We start from the raw sequence: 15,307 nt of genomic DNA on the forward strand, positions 1-15,307 counted from the left end.
TTTGAATTATCAAATAGCGTCATAGCAATATCAAGTCCGAGGTTTCTCTCCTTTTGTCACATTCATCAATTATCGGAGATGGATCTAGAGCCGCCAATCGTGCGGCGCCGCCGAATTGTTCAAAGATAATCCCCATGTTTTTTGTAAATCACATATAAACTGATGGAACTGAAATCCGCGCAAAGCCAATGTCACATTTTGGACCGTGTCAGTCGATTAAAGATGATTTCTTTAGAAAATTTGCGATGAGATCACATGCATAGCCCGACTGCACGACCCCTTCTCTCTGCGGATCTCGTCATATCAAATAGTCGATCACAAATGGTTTTTTTTTCTCTTAAACGCTTGTCATATTGCATTCGTTTCTAATTTCATAAGTCAAGGAGCTTGTTTTGTACTATTCGGTGCCGGGCTATCATAGTAGAGACGGTTAAATTGAAGGAGACCGCGTATTTGTCTAACGGGGCGCCTACTTTGCAAGCAATATTTATTGCGCATTACATTAAGCACATTTGGTGACAGCACATGTGTTATTCAGATCGTCTGTTTATGGTAGATCTTCACACCATTGGTTCCTACAACTCTGGCTGCCCGTGTGAGTCATGGGACGGTCAGATGATGTATATACATGGAATCCAAAGAAAACGATTGAAGGAATAGCTGGAATTGCCGGAAAATCCTGCTATCGAGTCTCATCCTACGGTAAAATAATCGCATTTCAACTGGGATCATCATCGCAGTGGTGTGGCCCACGCAGCTCAATCATGTTACTCTTACATGTTGATTGCTTCTTGTGATGCGACCACCCTGATGGCTGGCCACTAGCAGTTTGTGTTGGTGTTACATGTCTATCTATGTCGATAATTGCACAAGGCTGAAAGAGACATAACTGATACATACGCTAGTCATTCCGGCTAGAAAATGCAGCCGAGTTCCAATAATTCCTTTAGAAACTGCGAAAATCCTTGTCAGCCAAAGTCATTCATATCACTGTATTGAGTCACACAACTAGATGGCAAAAAACTGTTAACCGTCTTTAATATTGGCTTTGCTCTTTGGACCACAGTCTAATGACATAAATATACATATAAATAAATTGTAGTTGAGCAATTCTATACACTATTAGACAAAACAAGTCCATAGCGTAGCAGTGACATTGTTCCTGACCAAAGAGGCTCGACGCGGCGGCGAATTTGTGTTTCAGGGCCTTCAAGGAATTTGGCGTTGCTCGGTTCCTCGCGGATGGCTGCGCAGTCAGCAATTACCTACCAACCACGATCCAACGTCGGCCCCCCTCGAGATTGCACAGGCGATCCAGGCTCCAGTCCCCGCAAACAATAGAATGAAATGCGATAGACTCTTATATTGCGAACAGTAGCGCTTCTCACGTTTTACGGACGATTAATTGAGCAGGCACTCGCTCATAGCAAGCTCGAGAACGTTAACGGCGGAGTTTTACTAATATACGCGTCCCTACTTGTCCTAATTCACGATGCTTTCGCGCCTGCAATACAAATTTGTTAACCAATCGGGTCATTTTGACCCCAACCTGTCAGATACGGCGCCGGTACTGCCACGGTCTCGTCAGGATAACGCTAGCATAATTACTATCGAGAGACCGCCTATTCACCGAATCGAGACATCATTCAACGTCTTCAAGACGGTCGCAAAGATACGAGCGCATAGATTATGTGCCACAGATTTACAATATGTGTTTTTGTTTTTTGTCGGTGTGTTTTGCTTCTTCGTGGTTGAGGAGCCGAAACTTGCGTTCAAGATTCTCATAGCATGTGGTTTGTTTGTCGCCATTATGATCCCATTCACGTCGCAATTCTTCTTTCCTTTCCTCCCAATAGCAGCGTATCTCTTTTTATTTTATTCGTCACGATTTATTCCCACAGAATGGCGACCGCCGATCTGGGTAACGGTTTTACCGACTCTGGAAACGGCACTGTACGGTGGAAATCTGAGCAGCATGCTCGCGTCAAGTCCACGCGCCGTGTTTGACGTACTTGCCTGGTTGCCATACGGCATTATGCACTACGGCGCACCATTCGTTGTATCGTTGCTAATCTTCGTCTTTGCTTCGCCTGGATCGCTCCCCGTCTTTGCGCGATCTTTCGGTTACATGAGTCTTTTCGGCGTCATCATCCAAAATATGTTTCCAACCTGCGCACCCTGGTACGAAAACAGAAACGGCCTTACTCCGGCATCCTACGACATGCCAGGTTCGCCTGGCGGTCTTGCGCGAGTGGACCAATTATTCGGAACGAACCTCTACACCTCAGCATTCACTGCCTCGCCGCTCGCCTTTGGCGCGTTCCCGTCTTTACATTCGGCCGATGCCGTTCTCGAAGCTTTATTTCTCAGCCACGTGTTTCCAAAACTAACGCCTCTTTTTTTGTTGTACGTGCTTTGGATATGGTGGAGCACGATGTATCTCACACATCATTACTTCATCGACCTCATGGGCGGCGCGATCTTTGCCACTACTGTCTTCTTAATCGCGCGCTGGAACTTCCTGCCAAGTCCGCAAAAGGGAAAACGATCGAGATGGCAATACGAATACATTGAATTAGCAGACTATGATCGACCGCCTACGCGGCGGCCGGCGCTAAGTCGCAGTATGACCCCGTTAGGCGCGAGTGAGGTGGAGCAGGACGAGATGAGCGATCCATTGGTGGAACCGAAGAAGCATAGCGACGAGAATGATTACTATTAGAGTAATAGATATTTTGATGGCATTTCTGAAATGCATAAATGAGTTGGTGCAATGGGTCTGTTTAATAATGAGTGATATACGGGGAAACCAAGCTAAGCACGGTAGCCTATCGGCAGTCGAAACACATATTTTGGGAGAATTGTGTCGTTTGCAGTTAGATATCATCTTTGTAATGCATCATGTACTATAGGTTGTATGAAAGTATAATGGCATAAATAAATTACAGTGTATTAGAACAAAGTCACTCATGGGCTCGCATGTGGCGCATGATTGAACCATCCAGTGGCCAAAGAGGATCATTAAATTGCTCTATTCAGACTTCAGAATGAGAAATAGGAAGAGATTATTTCGCCCTACGTTACCATAACCAAAACTTCGCAATTGGTTGTACTTTTATGGTTAACTTAAAACTTTAGTTGACATTTTGAACCCCTGAGAAGCCCGAACTCCCAAAAAAAACTTCGTCTCTCTCCTTTGCAGAGTAATCGATAAATCTCAGTGAGTTGTCAGCAGGAATTATCGCACATCATAACAACGTAGCTCGTCTTCGTCTAGCAGCAGAACAAAGATATATGTCTGCACGTGGATCCACCTTGCATCACAAAGCGACAAGCGTATCAATTCGAGGCCTTCGCTATTTCCAACCATCGCTTCATTCCCCATGCATCGCCTCGCGGAAATATCTATTTTCGTCTACAGCTCTGCAGACTGCATCACAGCCTCCTACAGCGAATGGGACATCAGGTGCCACAGCTGTGAGCGAACGATCGCCGTGGGCTCTGAGCAAGGAAAAAAAGAAGAATCCTAAACGATCGTCACCACGCAAGGAGAACTGCGGCAAACCAAAGGTTGACACATCTCGGGTCATGATTAAACCGATAATTAGACGATCTCCGAATCTCAGCGATACGCGCAGGCAAAGCAAACTGGAATTTAAAATTCACAGCGAAGAAGACGCCAAGCAAGCACACACCAAACACATGGGAAGGGTCACCACAAAGCCGTGGAGCAAATCCGATACAAGGTCCTCCGGCAAACCGAACACTCGTGACAACTTGACGTTCGAGACAAAAGGAAGCAGAACCCAAAAGAAAAAACAAGTTACTCGAAAGTGGGACCCCTACGTGCTTGCGGAGAAAACTAAAAAGGCACTGGAGAAGGGCAAACTGACAGACGCGGTCACTCTTGCGCGAGATGGACGGGATCGGTCCACTGTGTCATGGAATTACATCATTCAATACGAGTTTCAGAATAAGCATGTATCTGCGGCGTTAGGATATTTTAATGAGGTATGACGGACGATGCTCTCGATGTGAAGAGTTCTAACATTGAAATAGATGCGCAAAAGAGGTGCAGCACCTAATGATCGAACATTCACAATGGTCCTCAATGGTCTTGCAATCAATGCTGATACAGCGGCGACCGCGGTACAGAAGTGCCTTCGAATATTCGCATACATCACGGATCAGAAACGGGTAAAAGTGAACAATTTCCATCTCAATTCAGCCCTCAAAGTGTGTGCCTCCGCATCAGATGTTGACGCAATGTGGCAAGTTCTAGAAATGGCCGATAATTTAGTTGAGCCGGACGAAGCTACGTACACAACAATTGCTCCGTTACTAGCAAAAGAAGGTACTAGTATCGACGATGTTTTTCCCAAAGGAAATCTCAAACATCGATCTTTTTCGGAGGAAGTGGGCTTTAGACGGCTCAGAAGGGACTCGCAGGAGAAACATGAATTCCCTGCTGACGAAACTCATGACAACAACTCAGCAGACGGAAGAGGAAGTCGACGGAACTATATTCGCGATGAGAAGCCACGCAAAGGTCATGAATCGTCCTCGAGAGTGACAAATCCAGACAGAGCCACTACGTCTTACACTGACGAGGAGATAGATCGAAAGAGTTTCTTGAGAATAGAAGATGGCCGTGAATCAGCACGGGATTCTGCGAGACCTCGAAGACGCTTCAGAATTAGATAGCGATGGACGGTGTATATTCTCGCGGCTTATACTATAGGTTATTTATACATCCATATAGGCAAATTGTAATATAGTACATAAATTGATTGAGCAGCAGCTAGTCTAACTGCAGAATCGGAATCTAGTGGAAAAAACCTTAGTCCAGCACGCCAAACATAGATGTAGTAACTTACCGCTTGTGACACAGGGGTAGGTCCAATCGCGGTCGTTGTATATGCGTCCTGGTCAAACAAAGGCATATCGCTGTCTACATCATAATCTTCTCCTGACCGTTGTCTCTGCGTTTCCTCATCACTAGTATGCAGGAATGCCTCGTCATCCATGTTCTCATCCAATTCTTCACGGTCTGGAATCAGACCAAAGGTCACTTCTTCAAAGCCGTCGTCCGCTTCCGGGTCTACCGCCATACGTTTCACGAGGTTGTCTCTTTCTGTTAGCCTCCGTCTGTCCTCCGTGTCCATGCGATTCTCGTCCTGCTCGCTCACTCGTTCATGAATGGGCTGTACCAAGTTCTCGCCCGGGCGTCGGCTACTGCGTCTGACCCTCTGAGCACTAGAAACTCGTTCTCGCTCCTCCCGCTCCTGCCTGGCGTCTTGTAACATTCTTTGCAGCGATGGCGCATTGACAGTCTGGTTCCAAACTATAACGTCTGACCCGTCCGATTCGTTGCCGTCATCCACGTGCTCATATACGGCCTTGTCTCGAACAACAAATGGCGACCGATAATCCAACACCGGAAGCCGTGGTGGGGGCAACGGCGCTGGTATTAATAACTGTCCGCTATCATCTTCCGCTGTCGTACTGTGCTCGTATCGTTCTTCAACATTCACAGACTGTTCCAATGGAGATGACCGCACTTGAGATGACGATTCAATCGCGGTACTGCCTGAGAGCGTTCTTGTTCTTCGGTCGCTAGTCTGTCGTGACGCCGTCATAGATCTTCCAGTGGTGACAACTTGGGAGTCACGAGCGATGGATGGCGGCACGTAACTTTCTTGGTTATCCATAGGACCATAAATATCGTCTTCATTGCCATAGTGTACAGACCTCACTGGTGACGGTCGAGGTGGACTGACGACTACAGGTGGTAGAACCAGCTGTCGTCTAGAAAATGCTGGTTGCACATTGGTGCTGGGTCGGATACTGTCAGCTGAAGCTTCACCAGTGAAGAGCATGAACTTGACCGTTATGTTGTCGTCGCCAAAACGGAAACCTATAGGCAACGTTGGGCCACTAAATGCAGCTTCAATTGTAGCACGAAATGAATCCGCCAACGAAACCAGCACCTGCCACTTGCGTCAGCCCGACCACTCATCTCATCATTGCGTAAAAAGTATACATACTCTGAGTTCCTTCATGCTAAACACAGACTCGGCATCATCCTCAACTATGACATCATTAAACTTCTCCCAAGGAACCGTAATCGATGTCATAAGCGGCTGCTTGAGAAGATCACCTTTCTTCGCTCCAGAAACGCCATTGGTGTAACTGGATAATTGCACTTTGTCATCCCTAAATTTAATTGAGAATTGTTCTGCCCGAATTGATGTGTGATCGAGGAATTCTTTCAGCACTGTCGCCTTAACGTGGAAACTATTTGGGTAGTCATCAACGGAGTCTAAAACGCGGAACGGCATTTTTTTTGCGTACGACAATTTATATGTTTTCGTAATCCCTGTATCGCCGTTCATCAACACCAGCTCAACACGCATCCCGAAAAGTGGTCAACATACCATGATGACAATGCAAATTGATAATTAATCTCGATTCGCCCGTCCCAAGTATTTCCGCGTCATCTAGCGATATCTCACATCTCTCCACAGCAGAATCTTTCTCATGTCTCCTAAATATTGGTACAAAAAACTTCGTCTGAAGTTCAACCGACACTCTGGCCTGCTCTTGAAGATTCACAGCACTAAGTCCCAAACTATCGTCCCTCCGGGAGGACGCCTGACCGACGAAATTAAATCTGTCGAAGAACCCCTGATTGAATTCAATTGACGCAAACGTCGTCTTGCCTGATCCAACGGCGACCAGTTTCACCTATCCCCAAAATGTATTAGAATGACGCACTGGTATAATTAATAGACAATTAGAATCGTACGGCGTTGTCGTAAACTGCTATCGTAATGTAGCCGTTGATCCGGCTTAGTGCGTATATCGAGCGCGACCAGTCTCTAAACTTGGAGCCCGAGCTGAACGCAAGCGAGAACTGAGCCATTCAGTCTCAAGGAACCGTAGGTACGCGGCTAGAGCGTCAATTCTGCAAGCCAACGCAAACTGGTGTGGTTGAATTAAAGATGCTTGATGTCCGGGTAGTGACGCAGTGTGTTGAAGAACCTCCCAATTTTACCCGGCGTACGCGTCGCGCGCTTTTTGTCGCCAACTGTCCGTCATCAAAGGTTGCAGCACCTCGGACATTAGAATAGTGCATGCAAAGCATGATACCATTTGAGCTCACCGATTTGATTTGCATATATAAAATCTCTTCTCCGGGTTTCACTCTAGAAATATCTGCATTCCAGAGGTATTATTGCTCAAGGCTATTAGGCTAATGAGCAGTCAGCCGTTTTTTGAAGCTAGCCGCCGCGTACTCTTTCAGCTCATTATTAACTTACACCTCGTCGACAATGCTCACATTATACGCATTTGTTGTATAAAAAGTATGGGAAGTTGGCGTTAGAATTTCGCAAGTATTAAAGTCCTCCATATCTGGCAAATTAGAGTTTGGATATTCTGTAAGTTTTAAACTACTTCAGTGATAGTTGTCAACCAGATTTCCTCGCTTTTGAAAAAGTTGCACGCTATTCCAAACTGATCATAATCCAATGTTTTTTGTTGGAGAAGGCTTTGTATTTCGTATTACAATTAGGGCTGTTGACGATATTATTCGACCGATTTTCGGCGTCGGATGCGATATCAGCCACTCCCATGGCGACGGCGAAATACAAATAGTGAATACTATTCGAAGCCATTCTCCGACCGGTGAATCGAAATTTCGACATATTATTTCCTAATCATCGTCCTCGAAATGAATTCAATTGGGATCTTGACCGGGCAGAAAGGTTATATACCGGCGTCTGTGCAGTTGGTCCGATTTGATCTGCCTTTTCAACCCCGCCGTCGCCTCAACCAACCCGGCTGAGGTCAATGATGGAGAATTTTATATAGTAGGAACATTTCCTGCCGCAAAAACGTTTGCGGTATAGCGTAATTTATATAATATCATCCGTCAATCCAACATCTGCCTTCAGGGTAGACCCGGCAACGCGAAAGAGTCCAGGTTAATTATTGATATTACATACAGGTACTGGCGAAAATGGGAACAAACGTGAACAGGAAAATTGGAAAAAGCGTTTGTTCGAAAAGCCAATATATTATTGTCACTTGTGGATTACAGTTGCTGGCGGAATAAGCGTTTAATTAGAGCCCCTGAGATTTCAGTATGTGGGCGTCATTCGTTGTGTTTACCTTCACAGTCGGCTTGCCCTCATGGCGTAATGGTAACGCGTCAGACTTCTAATCTGAAGATTGTGGGTTCGAGCCCCACTGGGGGTGTTTAGTAAAACACTCAAAACAGAGAGAAAACCGTCCATAATTTTTTTTGATGTCTCCTTTTTTACTTTCGACTAGATATTTGCTACTGTTTGATTTTTTCGATGTATGCAATATTATCATGCCAGCAAACATATTCCATGAATAACGCCAGCTGCATATGTCAACTAGATGCCACTATCGATTTATAATTAGATTCAGATTATTGTTAACATAAAATCGTAAGGAAAAACTACTCGGAACAACAAAACACACGAATGAATAAATACAGAAGTAAATAAATACAAGAGAAGTAAAAATACTGCCAGTATTAATTAAACAGACTACATCTGTTTGAAGGCGCCCTCCAAAAAAATCGACAGTTAGCCACGCACCACGATGCAACACCAAAAACTTTTAAAAAACGAAACGAGAATCCACTAATAATGCAGAAGGAGAAATTAGATGAGCATGTGTAGGAACATGCAATCGTCGAAAATAAACATTAAACGTAGATATCAACCGCTCTACAAAGAAATTCTAATCACACATGATAATAATTAAACAAGAAAATGTGAAAAGCAAAAATAATACGCGAAAACACCAAAAGTAACAGGAAAACGGTAAGCACCGCCAAACCAACACCGCGACTAAAAACAATCAACATAATGCAAACACTTCCAGTCTAAACCTTCTCGCTGTACTTCTCATTGTACTTCGGAAGCTGAAGCTTGCTGTTTGTGGTGCTCACGAGTGGCGATTTAGATTCATCATTGTCAGCCAGAGTCTCAATTTCCCACTCGGAAGATGGACTGTCAGTGGGGCTGGCGTTGCCAGACTCGACAGAGGAAGAAATAGCCCATTCTTCATCCTCGACATAGAACTCCTTAGTAAGTCTGGCTTTAGTGCTAGGACGAAGTCCCATGTCAACGTAGTCGTACGCCCATCGTGATGCCTTGTCCATCTGCACTGCAGGCAGAAAATTACGGGAAGCGATATAGAAGACAGTCGCAGACAGGATAGCGCCTCCAATCAAGTCGATGAAGTAATGGTGAGTAAGGTACATTGTTGACCACCAAATCCACAGAATATAGCCAAGAAGAAAAGGAGTGAGTCGTGGGAAAACATATGCTATGAAAAGGACCTCGATAACTGCACAGCCAGAATGTAGTGACGGGAAGGCCCCGAACACCATAGGTGAAGCCGTGAAAGACGACGTGTAAAGATCGAGTCCAATTATACCGTCAACGCGAGCAAGTCCACCTGGAGATCCTTTGATATCATAGGTGGCTGGAGCAAGACCATATATATTCTCGTACCACGGTGGTGACGTTGGAAAGAAAAGCTGGATTGAGACCCCGATCAAGTTCATATATCCGAACGATCGTGCAAATACCGGGAGGGTTCCAGGCGCAGCAAACAGGAACATGATAGCTGAGCAAACAAATGGCGCCCCAAAGTGAATCAAACCATAGGGAATCCAAGCCAAAATATCAAGTAGACCGCTATTGTGCGCTGCAAGTACGTTACTCAAATTTCCGCCGTACAAAATGGTCTCCAAGCTAGGAAGTACCCGAACCGAGATAGATGGGCGCCAATCAGCTGGAATGAATCTGGTGAGAACAAATTAGCAAACCTTGCAATTGTATGTCGATGTCGAAACCTACCGGCAAGAGTAAAACAGCACAAGCCACGTGCCAATGGGGACGAAAGGAAAGAAGAATTGTGAAGTTATCGGAACCAGCAATGCTAATGTAAAAAGAGCTGCAATGGCCAATTTCACAAATACACCCGGCTCTGTGACTACAAAGAAAACAAAGCATGCAATAGTGAAGTCGAGCAGGTACTGAACGTCATAGAGGTTCCACTTGTGACGCTGAATGCGCTTGAGCGTTTTCTTAATGTTCCACGACCGGTCTAATCGTGCTAATGTCGAAGATGGAGGAACATCTGACATGAAAAAAGTACGGAACTTGCGCCGTAGGTATGTAGTCGGTAACAGCATAACGAAAGATGTGTGAGAGCTAGTTGCGTCTAGCCACTATTAGAAATTACTATTGCAGGAATAGATGATGGACAGCTGCTAGCCAGGTTAGCGACAGGAGAGCCGAGTGACAAAGAAAATGCATATACCTGCACGCAGGCCGGGTCGCAAATGTAAGCGACCACAAGGGAGGGAGGAAGGATGGCCGCGTGAGTTGAGATAGAGTAGGAATAAGAGGAGCGGAATAGGCGGCGGCGACAGGGGCCAGATTATGTATTTTCTTTTTGCGATATGCCTGGTTAGAACTTGGCTAGGCTGACAAAGTTACAAATTTAGTTACGTTTAGCACCGTAAATGCAAAATTTAAGAAGCGGATTGTGGCAAGAAAGTAGCAAAGTTATGGCCCGTCGGCAGGCCCGGCACATGAAGAGGCCGAAGATTTTCGGTGCCCTTAACAGCTGGCAAGCCGTGTCTGTCCGGGGGCTCGGGCGCTCTGCAATCCCGCGAAAAAGAACTCATTATTTATTTATCCAACTCCTGAGTCAAAGATTATATTATCAATAATTACATTCATGGGTCGTCAGAAAGATTATTTGAGATGCATCAGAAGGTCGTACAAAATGCGCATTGAATCGACGTCAATAATAATTCGATGTGCTGATGTTATCGACAATATCTTGACACTCCACATTATTGGTTTATCTGCAGTGTTCCTGCGCCCCGCTGTAAGCCAATACTACGTCAGCATCCGTTCTAACAATACATTGCCGAAGACAGCTGGACTAACGCACAAGCTCCGCCTTCGGATCCCCAAATAGCTGAGCGCCACCGTTGGCAGTGAATGTTTTAAGCTTGCCTCCTATCCTATCTTGGATCTTGACTCCCATTTTAAGGATAGCTCCACTTACTGCAGTCATTACTAAATTTCATTTTCATCTTGCATTAGGTTTTCTCATGTTCGGCCGGCATGATTGTCCCGTGAATCCCGTAGATTCCTACACAATATCGCAGTCCCCAGCCATCCACCACAAGTCCTCCTTCTTTGTCTTACTTGCAGAAAATAGGGGTCGCAAGACAACATGATCACTCAGCTTGAGCGTATGACCTCTGTGGGCGTAGTGTAGCAATTGGCAGCCTCAGGTCGCAAGGTGGCTGGGATCATTTATCAGCCAATGGCTACCCCCTGGCAGATGACCGGCCTAAATTAGTTGCCACCATCCGCGTCATCCGTCTCGATGCAAATAAGTGGCGATTATATTTCTTCCTTTTAAGTACCTCATTATCGACAGATCCTTTTCGGATGTTTTACATCGTCATCGTATTGTAGATATATAAACTGCATTCCGAACGTCGCTGTCACTGATAGTAGAGTCTAGAGTGCCGCAATTTGCCTCATGTATTCTACTAGAGGAGGCCGGCTCGTCAACCGAACGAATGTAGACCATATATTTTTGTCTGCATTACAATGTCACAATTGTCCGGCTAAAACAAAGGCAAGCCTAACGCAGACGCATATACTATAAGAAACCAGTGTATTGCTATATAATATTGAGTTGTGTGCGGAAACAACAAGAAAAATAGCGAGTTTACTAACTTATTGCAAAAGCTACAACTTTTGGTACAAGAAGATCATTGTTCTACTGGTTGAACGTGTAATGCGGGGTTAGCTCAGTTGGGAGAGCGTCAGACTGAAGTAATACTTCGGTTAGTGATCTGAAGGTCCTGTGTTCGATCCACAGACATCGCATTTCTTTTTACAATGATTTATTTTTGTTGCAATTTTTGTTAACATAAGTTAACTAATAGATTTAAATAAGGCGTTGTGCAAGGTTTATTTATCAACAAACCCTTATCAGCCATGATGAACAATAACAATATTCTTAACATGTCTAATTAGTTTACACAAACCTCTGTCCAAATGTATATAAAAATTGTATCCCAGTCCCAAAATGTAAATGAATCTAACATGAAATTTATATCTAAGTTACAAGAGTCCCGCATATTGCTTACACTCTAACGGCCAACCCATACTGTAAATCCGCTGTCTTCCGTTGGTCATTTTGGCAACCACTTAGCTCCTCGATATTAACAATATTCGTCGTCTTCCAGTCATCCGGAACATAGATTTCGCTCACCCAAGAATCAAAATCCTTTAGCAGCCGACTGTAATAATATGATGAGTGCGCGACGGAGTGAAAGCGCATGCAGAAATGCTGCTGATCCAATGCCGTCCAAAAGTTTCGTATCCAAAGAAAACCTGCAGTTGAAACGACTACTGCTATATTGGCCGCCTTCACAATGGCCCTCCAATACTCCGTCGAGTACTGCTGTATAACGTCGCCGATTAAACGGCCGATATAATAGGCAGCGGGTACCGTAATGGTATTACTCAGCCGTACAGTTTACTTTGGCAGGTGATATTTGAGCCGGACGTCGCGGAACTCAGAAACCACCTTGTCCGAATTTATTTGCTGCCTTTCCTGATTCGGAGTCGCAGGTCGCGCGCGTAAACGGGATCTTATCCGATATCGGCCTGAACTTGTCTGCCGGCTTCTTAATTTAGGATTTGTACAACTTATCCTTCAATTACAAAACTAACTCTAAAATTATATACGTAACCAACTTCGAGAGTCCCTAAATGCACAACTTCTCCATGAATTTTATGTAGTCAAGTCCCTGCTCCGTTTCGTCTTTCGGCATTATTTTCTCTAATTGTTTGATCATCGGATCCGGAACAAGAGAATTCCGAAGATCAAACTCTGTGATATACGGCTTTTGCGCCGTCTTAGTCAATTGAAGAGTAAAACAGAGTAGGCTTACACATACCTTGCCCTCAGCGATTTCCATAAATGACTGAAAAACCTGCTCCGCCGTATTCTGATCTTCTGTGACGTCCACCTGTGGAAAATGCAGTTAGCATACACTCCGGAAGGTGTGCAAAGGCCATGGCTTACCATGTAGCGGATGAAATGCTCAAATGACACACTCGGTTCTCCTTCTCGCACATCATCAAACACTTCATGCGTCTCGTCCTCAGAGTACACCAGTCCCAGACTGGCTAGCGCCGCAGCAAACTCGACTTCTTCAAGAGAATTCTGCTGTCGCTTGTCAAAGTACCGGAACACCGACTCAAATTCCTCCAACTGAATAGGCGTCAAGTTCGTCATACTGCGAGCAACAATCTGGTTTTCTATAAAAGAGAGTTTCTTTGCAATAGCATTTTGTGCCAGTTTCAACTCATATTGTAGCTCATCGTATGAATAGACCGTGTAATCGTTCTCCTCCACATTGGCCTCCTCCAAATCTCCCGTCAATTTTTTTAGCGTCGCTAGTAAATCCTTCACAGGCGTCAACTGCCGCTCAATCTTCTTGACCTGAGACTGCTGATCCTCAAGTTCGCCATCCAACTGAACAAGTTGAATCGACACCGAATCGATTTTCTCGGCCACGGTGTTCGCAGTCTCGGCAAACTTCTTCCGAAGGTTTTCTTTGGTATCTCTAATAGTTTCATTAATCCTCTTTGAGCGTATGCCTTCAGCCTGGACTAGATGTTTCCACGCAACATCCAATTCCGCCAATGTCAGTCCACTCGGCGGCTCGTAATGTTTTAGTCCATAAGTCGCCAATTTCGTCTTGATGTTTCCCAACATAGATGTTATTTCCGTCTTCTCGGCAATCCAGGACCGCTTCAGCTGAGATTTGTATTTAGAGAAATCCTCGTTTTGCGCTCTGGCGTCGGAATACGTGCCACTAAACACTGCTGTATCCCAGTATTTGATTTGATCCGCGATATTTTCGAGCAGCTTTTTGATGCGAGTTTCGTATGAATGTTGTAGATCGTAGCTAGACGACATCACCTCCACAAATTTCTCGACTCGGCGGCCAGCTGTTTCGATCTTGTCTGCGTGGCTCGCTTGTTAGATGTCAACTCAGTCTATATGCGCCAGAGAGCTTACCCAGAGCAGAGAACGCGTGAAACCAGTGGGCGACATATGTCATTATCGATCTCTCATCTGGCTTCGCTACCAAAACATCCTCAACGTCAAGAAGTTGCTATCAGCCGTTAGGAAAGATCAAATGTACAGCAATTCCAAGTTAGATATACCGGAATACCGACTTCCTCCGATGCTAATTTCAGAGCAAGTTCAATATTTCCTTTCGCGTCCGACTTATCGAGTGAGTCGTAGTCAATTAAATCCGGCCTATGCCGATCCAACAGTGCACAACTGCCGCATTGTTAATACATGAAGGTCGTGTAGCACAACAGAAGACGTACAATGCGAGACCGTTATTCCAGCTGGCCGAGAAGTCGGTGATGTCCACATCTTCGTACAACACAGTTTTCCGCTGACACCACAGAAGAAGACCCTCCTTGGCAGTGTGTCCCTCAGCACTTTAATCATGTTAGCATACACCAAATCGTCGTGACACCCAAATCATCGCGACGTACTTAATTTCTGAGATCGAGAAGTTCAGAATCAAAGTCCACAACAACCCCAAAATCAACTTGAGATTGCCATCGACAATATCTTCGGCACCAATGTTATACAGCTGGATTCCTTTTCGTCTAATATACTCTAAGGCAACAATAACATTCTCGGCCTTTTGAACTCGCAACTTCGGTCTTGCAGCGTATCGACCAAGGCTTTCATTACCTATGATTTCAAGCAGTTGAATGAGCTTGACTCCGTCCGAGAAGTCGCTATGGAGATTTTGCACTGATGTAATACCTCGAGCTTCTAAATGACTGTTTGTCCATCGTAGGAAGGCTTTATGCTGGGTTGCTACCCATGCTGGTGTCGCTGGGAATGCAGTCATTTCAGGAGGTGGGTGTGTCGGAGAGTTTGGATTGTTCTCAGTGCCAGAAGATATGATCGTCGGCCTAACACGGTAGTATTTGTAATTCGCAAGAAAGCCGTTTCCATACAAAGTCTTCGTGTTTTCAGTAAAGTACAGTACATTCGTGATTTGTAGATGTCAGACCTACGTGATGCGGTTTTTCGTTGACGCCAGGCTGAAACTCCTTTGGTCAATGTAAAACAAAAACACAAGAGACGCGTGTTTCTCTCACACAAACTACTTTCG

General features: G+C 45.0%; 5 protein-coding genes and 2 non-coding genes across 7 annotated transcripts; 4 read left to right on the forward strand and 3 right to left on the reverse strand.

The window, feature by feature from the left end:
• Positions 1–1,246: 1,246 nt before the first annotated feature.
• Positions 1,247–2,962, forward strand: V1513DRAFT_434981 (uncharacterized protein). The gene has a single exon (XM_066896539.1). It carries the CDS (start codon positions 1,493–1,495, stop codon positions 2,720–2,722), a length of 1,230 nt encoding a protein of 409 aa, XP_066756463.1. The 5' UTR covers positions 1,247–1,492; the 3' UTR covers positions 2,723–2,962.
• On the forward strand, positions 2,952–4,829 carry V1513DRAFT_476590 (uncharacterized protein). The gene is made up of 2 exons (XM_066900210.1): positions 2,952–4,011; positions 4,060–4,829. Exons 1-2 carry the CDS (start codon positions 3,295–3,297, stop codon positions 4,702–4,704), a joined length of 1,362 nt encoding a protein of 453 aa, XP_066756464.1. The 5' UTR covers positions 2,952–3,294; the 3' UTR covers positions 4,705–4,829.
• V1513DRAFT_476591 (Rad9-domain-containing protein) lies at positions 4,603–6,925 on the reverse strand (the record flags this gene model as incomplete). The annotated part of the gene is made up of 5 exons (XM_066900211.1): positions 4,603–4,825; positions 4,878–5,990; positions 6,048–6,379; positions 6,438–6,747; positions 6,809–6,925. The coding sequence occupies 5 exons, from the start codon at positions 6,923–6,925 to the stop codon at positions 4,802–4,804; spliced, it is 1,896 nt and encodes a 631-aa protein (XP_066756465.1). The 3' UTR covers positions 4,603–4,801.
• Positions 6,926–8,190: 1,265 nt separating this feature from the next.
• On the forward strand, positions 8,191–8,262 carry V1513DRAFT_t1. Its single transcript has one exon. It is a non-coding gene; the product is annotated as a tRNA-Arg (tRNA).
• A 170-nt stretch (positions 8,263–8,432) lies between these two features.
• On the reverse strand, positions 8,433–10,479 carry V1513DRAFT_434988 (uncharacterized protein). Its single transcript, XM_066896540.1, has 3 exons — positions 10,372–10,479; positions 9,906–10,318; positions 8,433–9,851 (listed from the first exon to the last, which is right to left on the reverse strand). Exons 2-3 carry the CDS (start codon positions 10,241–10,243, stop codon positions 8,924–8,926), a joined length of 1,266 nt encoding a protein of 421 aa, XP_066756466.1. The 5' UTR covers positions 10,244–10,318; positions 10,372–10,479; the 3' UTR covers positions 8,433–8,923.
• Positions 10,480–11,879: 1,400 nt separating this feature from the next.
• On the forward strand, positions 11,880–11,969 carry V1513DRAFT_t2. Its single transcript has one exon. It is a non-coding gene; the product is annotated as a tRNA-Phe (tRNA).
• An 831-nt stretch (positions 11,970–12,800) lies between these two features.
• Positions 12,801–15,248, reverse strand: V1513DRAFT_461439 (calponin homology domain-containing protein). Its single transcript, XM_066899892.1, has 7 exons — positions 14,673–15,248; positions 14,499–14,615; positions 14,328–14,448; positions 14,179–14,275; positions 13,177–14,123; positions 13,049–13,120; positions 12,801–12,994 (listed from the first exon to the last, which is right to left on the reverse strand). Exons 1-7 carry the CDS (start codon positions 15,038–15,040, stop codon positions 12,857–12,859), a joined length of 1,860 nt encoding a protein of 619 aa, XP_066756467.1. The 5' UTR covers positions 15,041–15,248; the 3' UTR covers positions 12,801–12,856.
• Positions 15,249–15,307: the final 59 nt, after the last annotated feature.

The sequence above is a fragment of the Lipomyces chichibuensis genome, assembly GCF_038497645.1.
Source record: "Lipomyces chichibuensis strain CBS 12929 unplaced genomic scaffold V1513scaffold_1, whole genome shotgun sequence".
Classification (NCBI taxonomy): Eukaryota; Fungi; Ascomycota; class Lipomycetes; order Lipomycetales; family Lipomycetaceae; genus Lipomyces; species Lipomyces chichibuensis.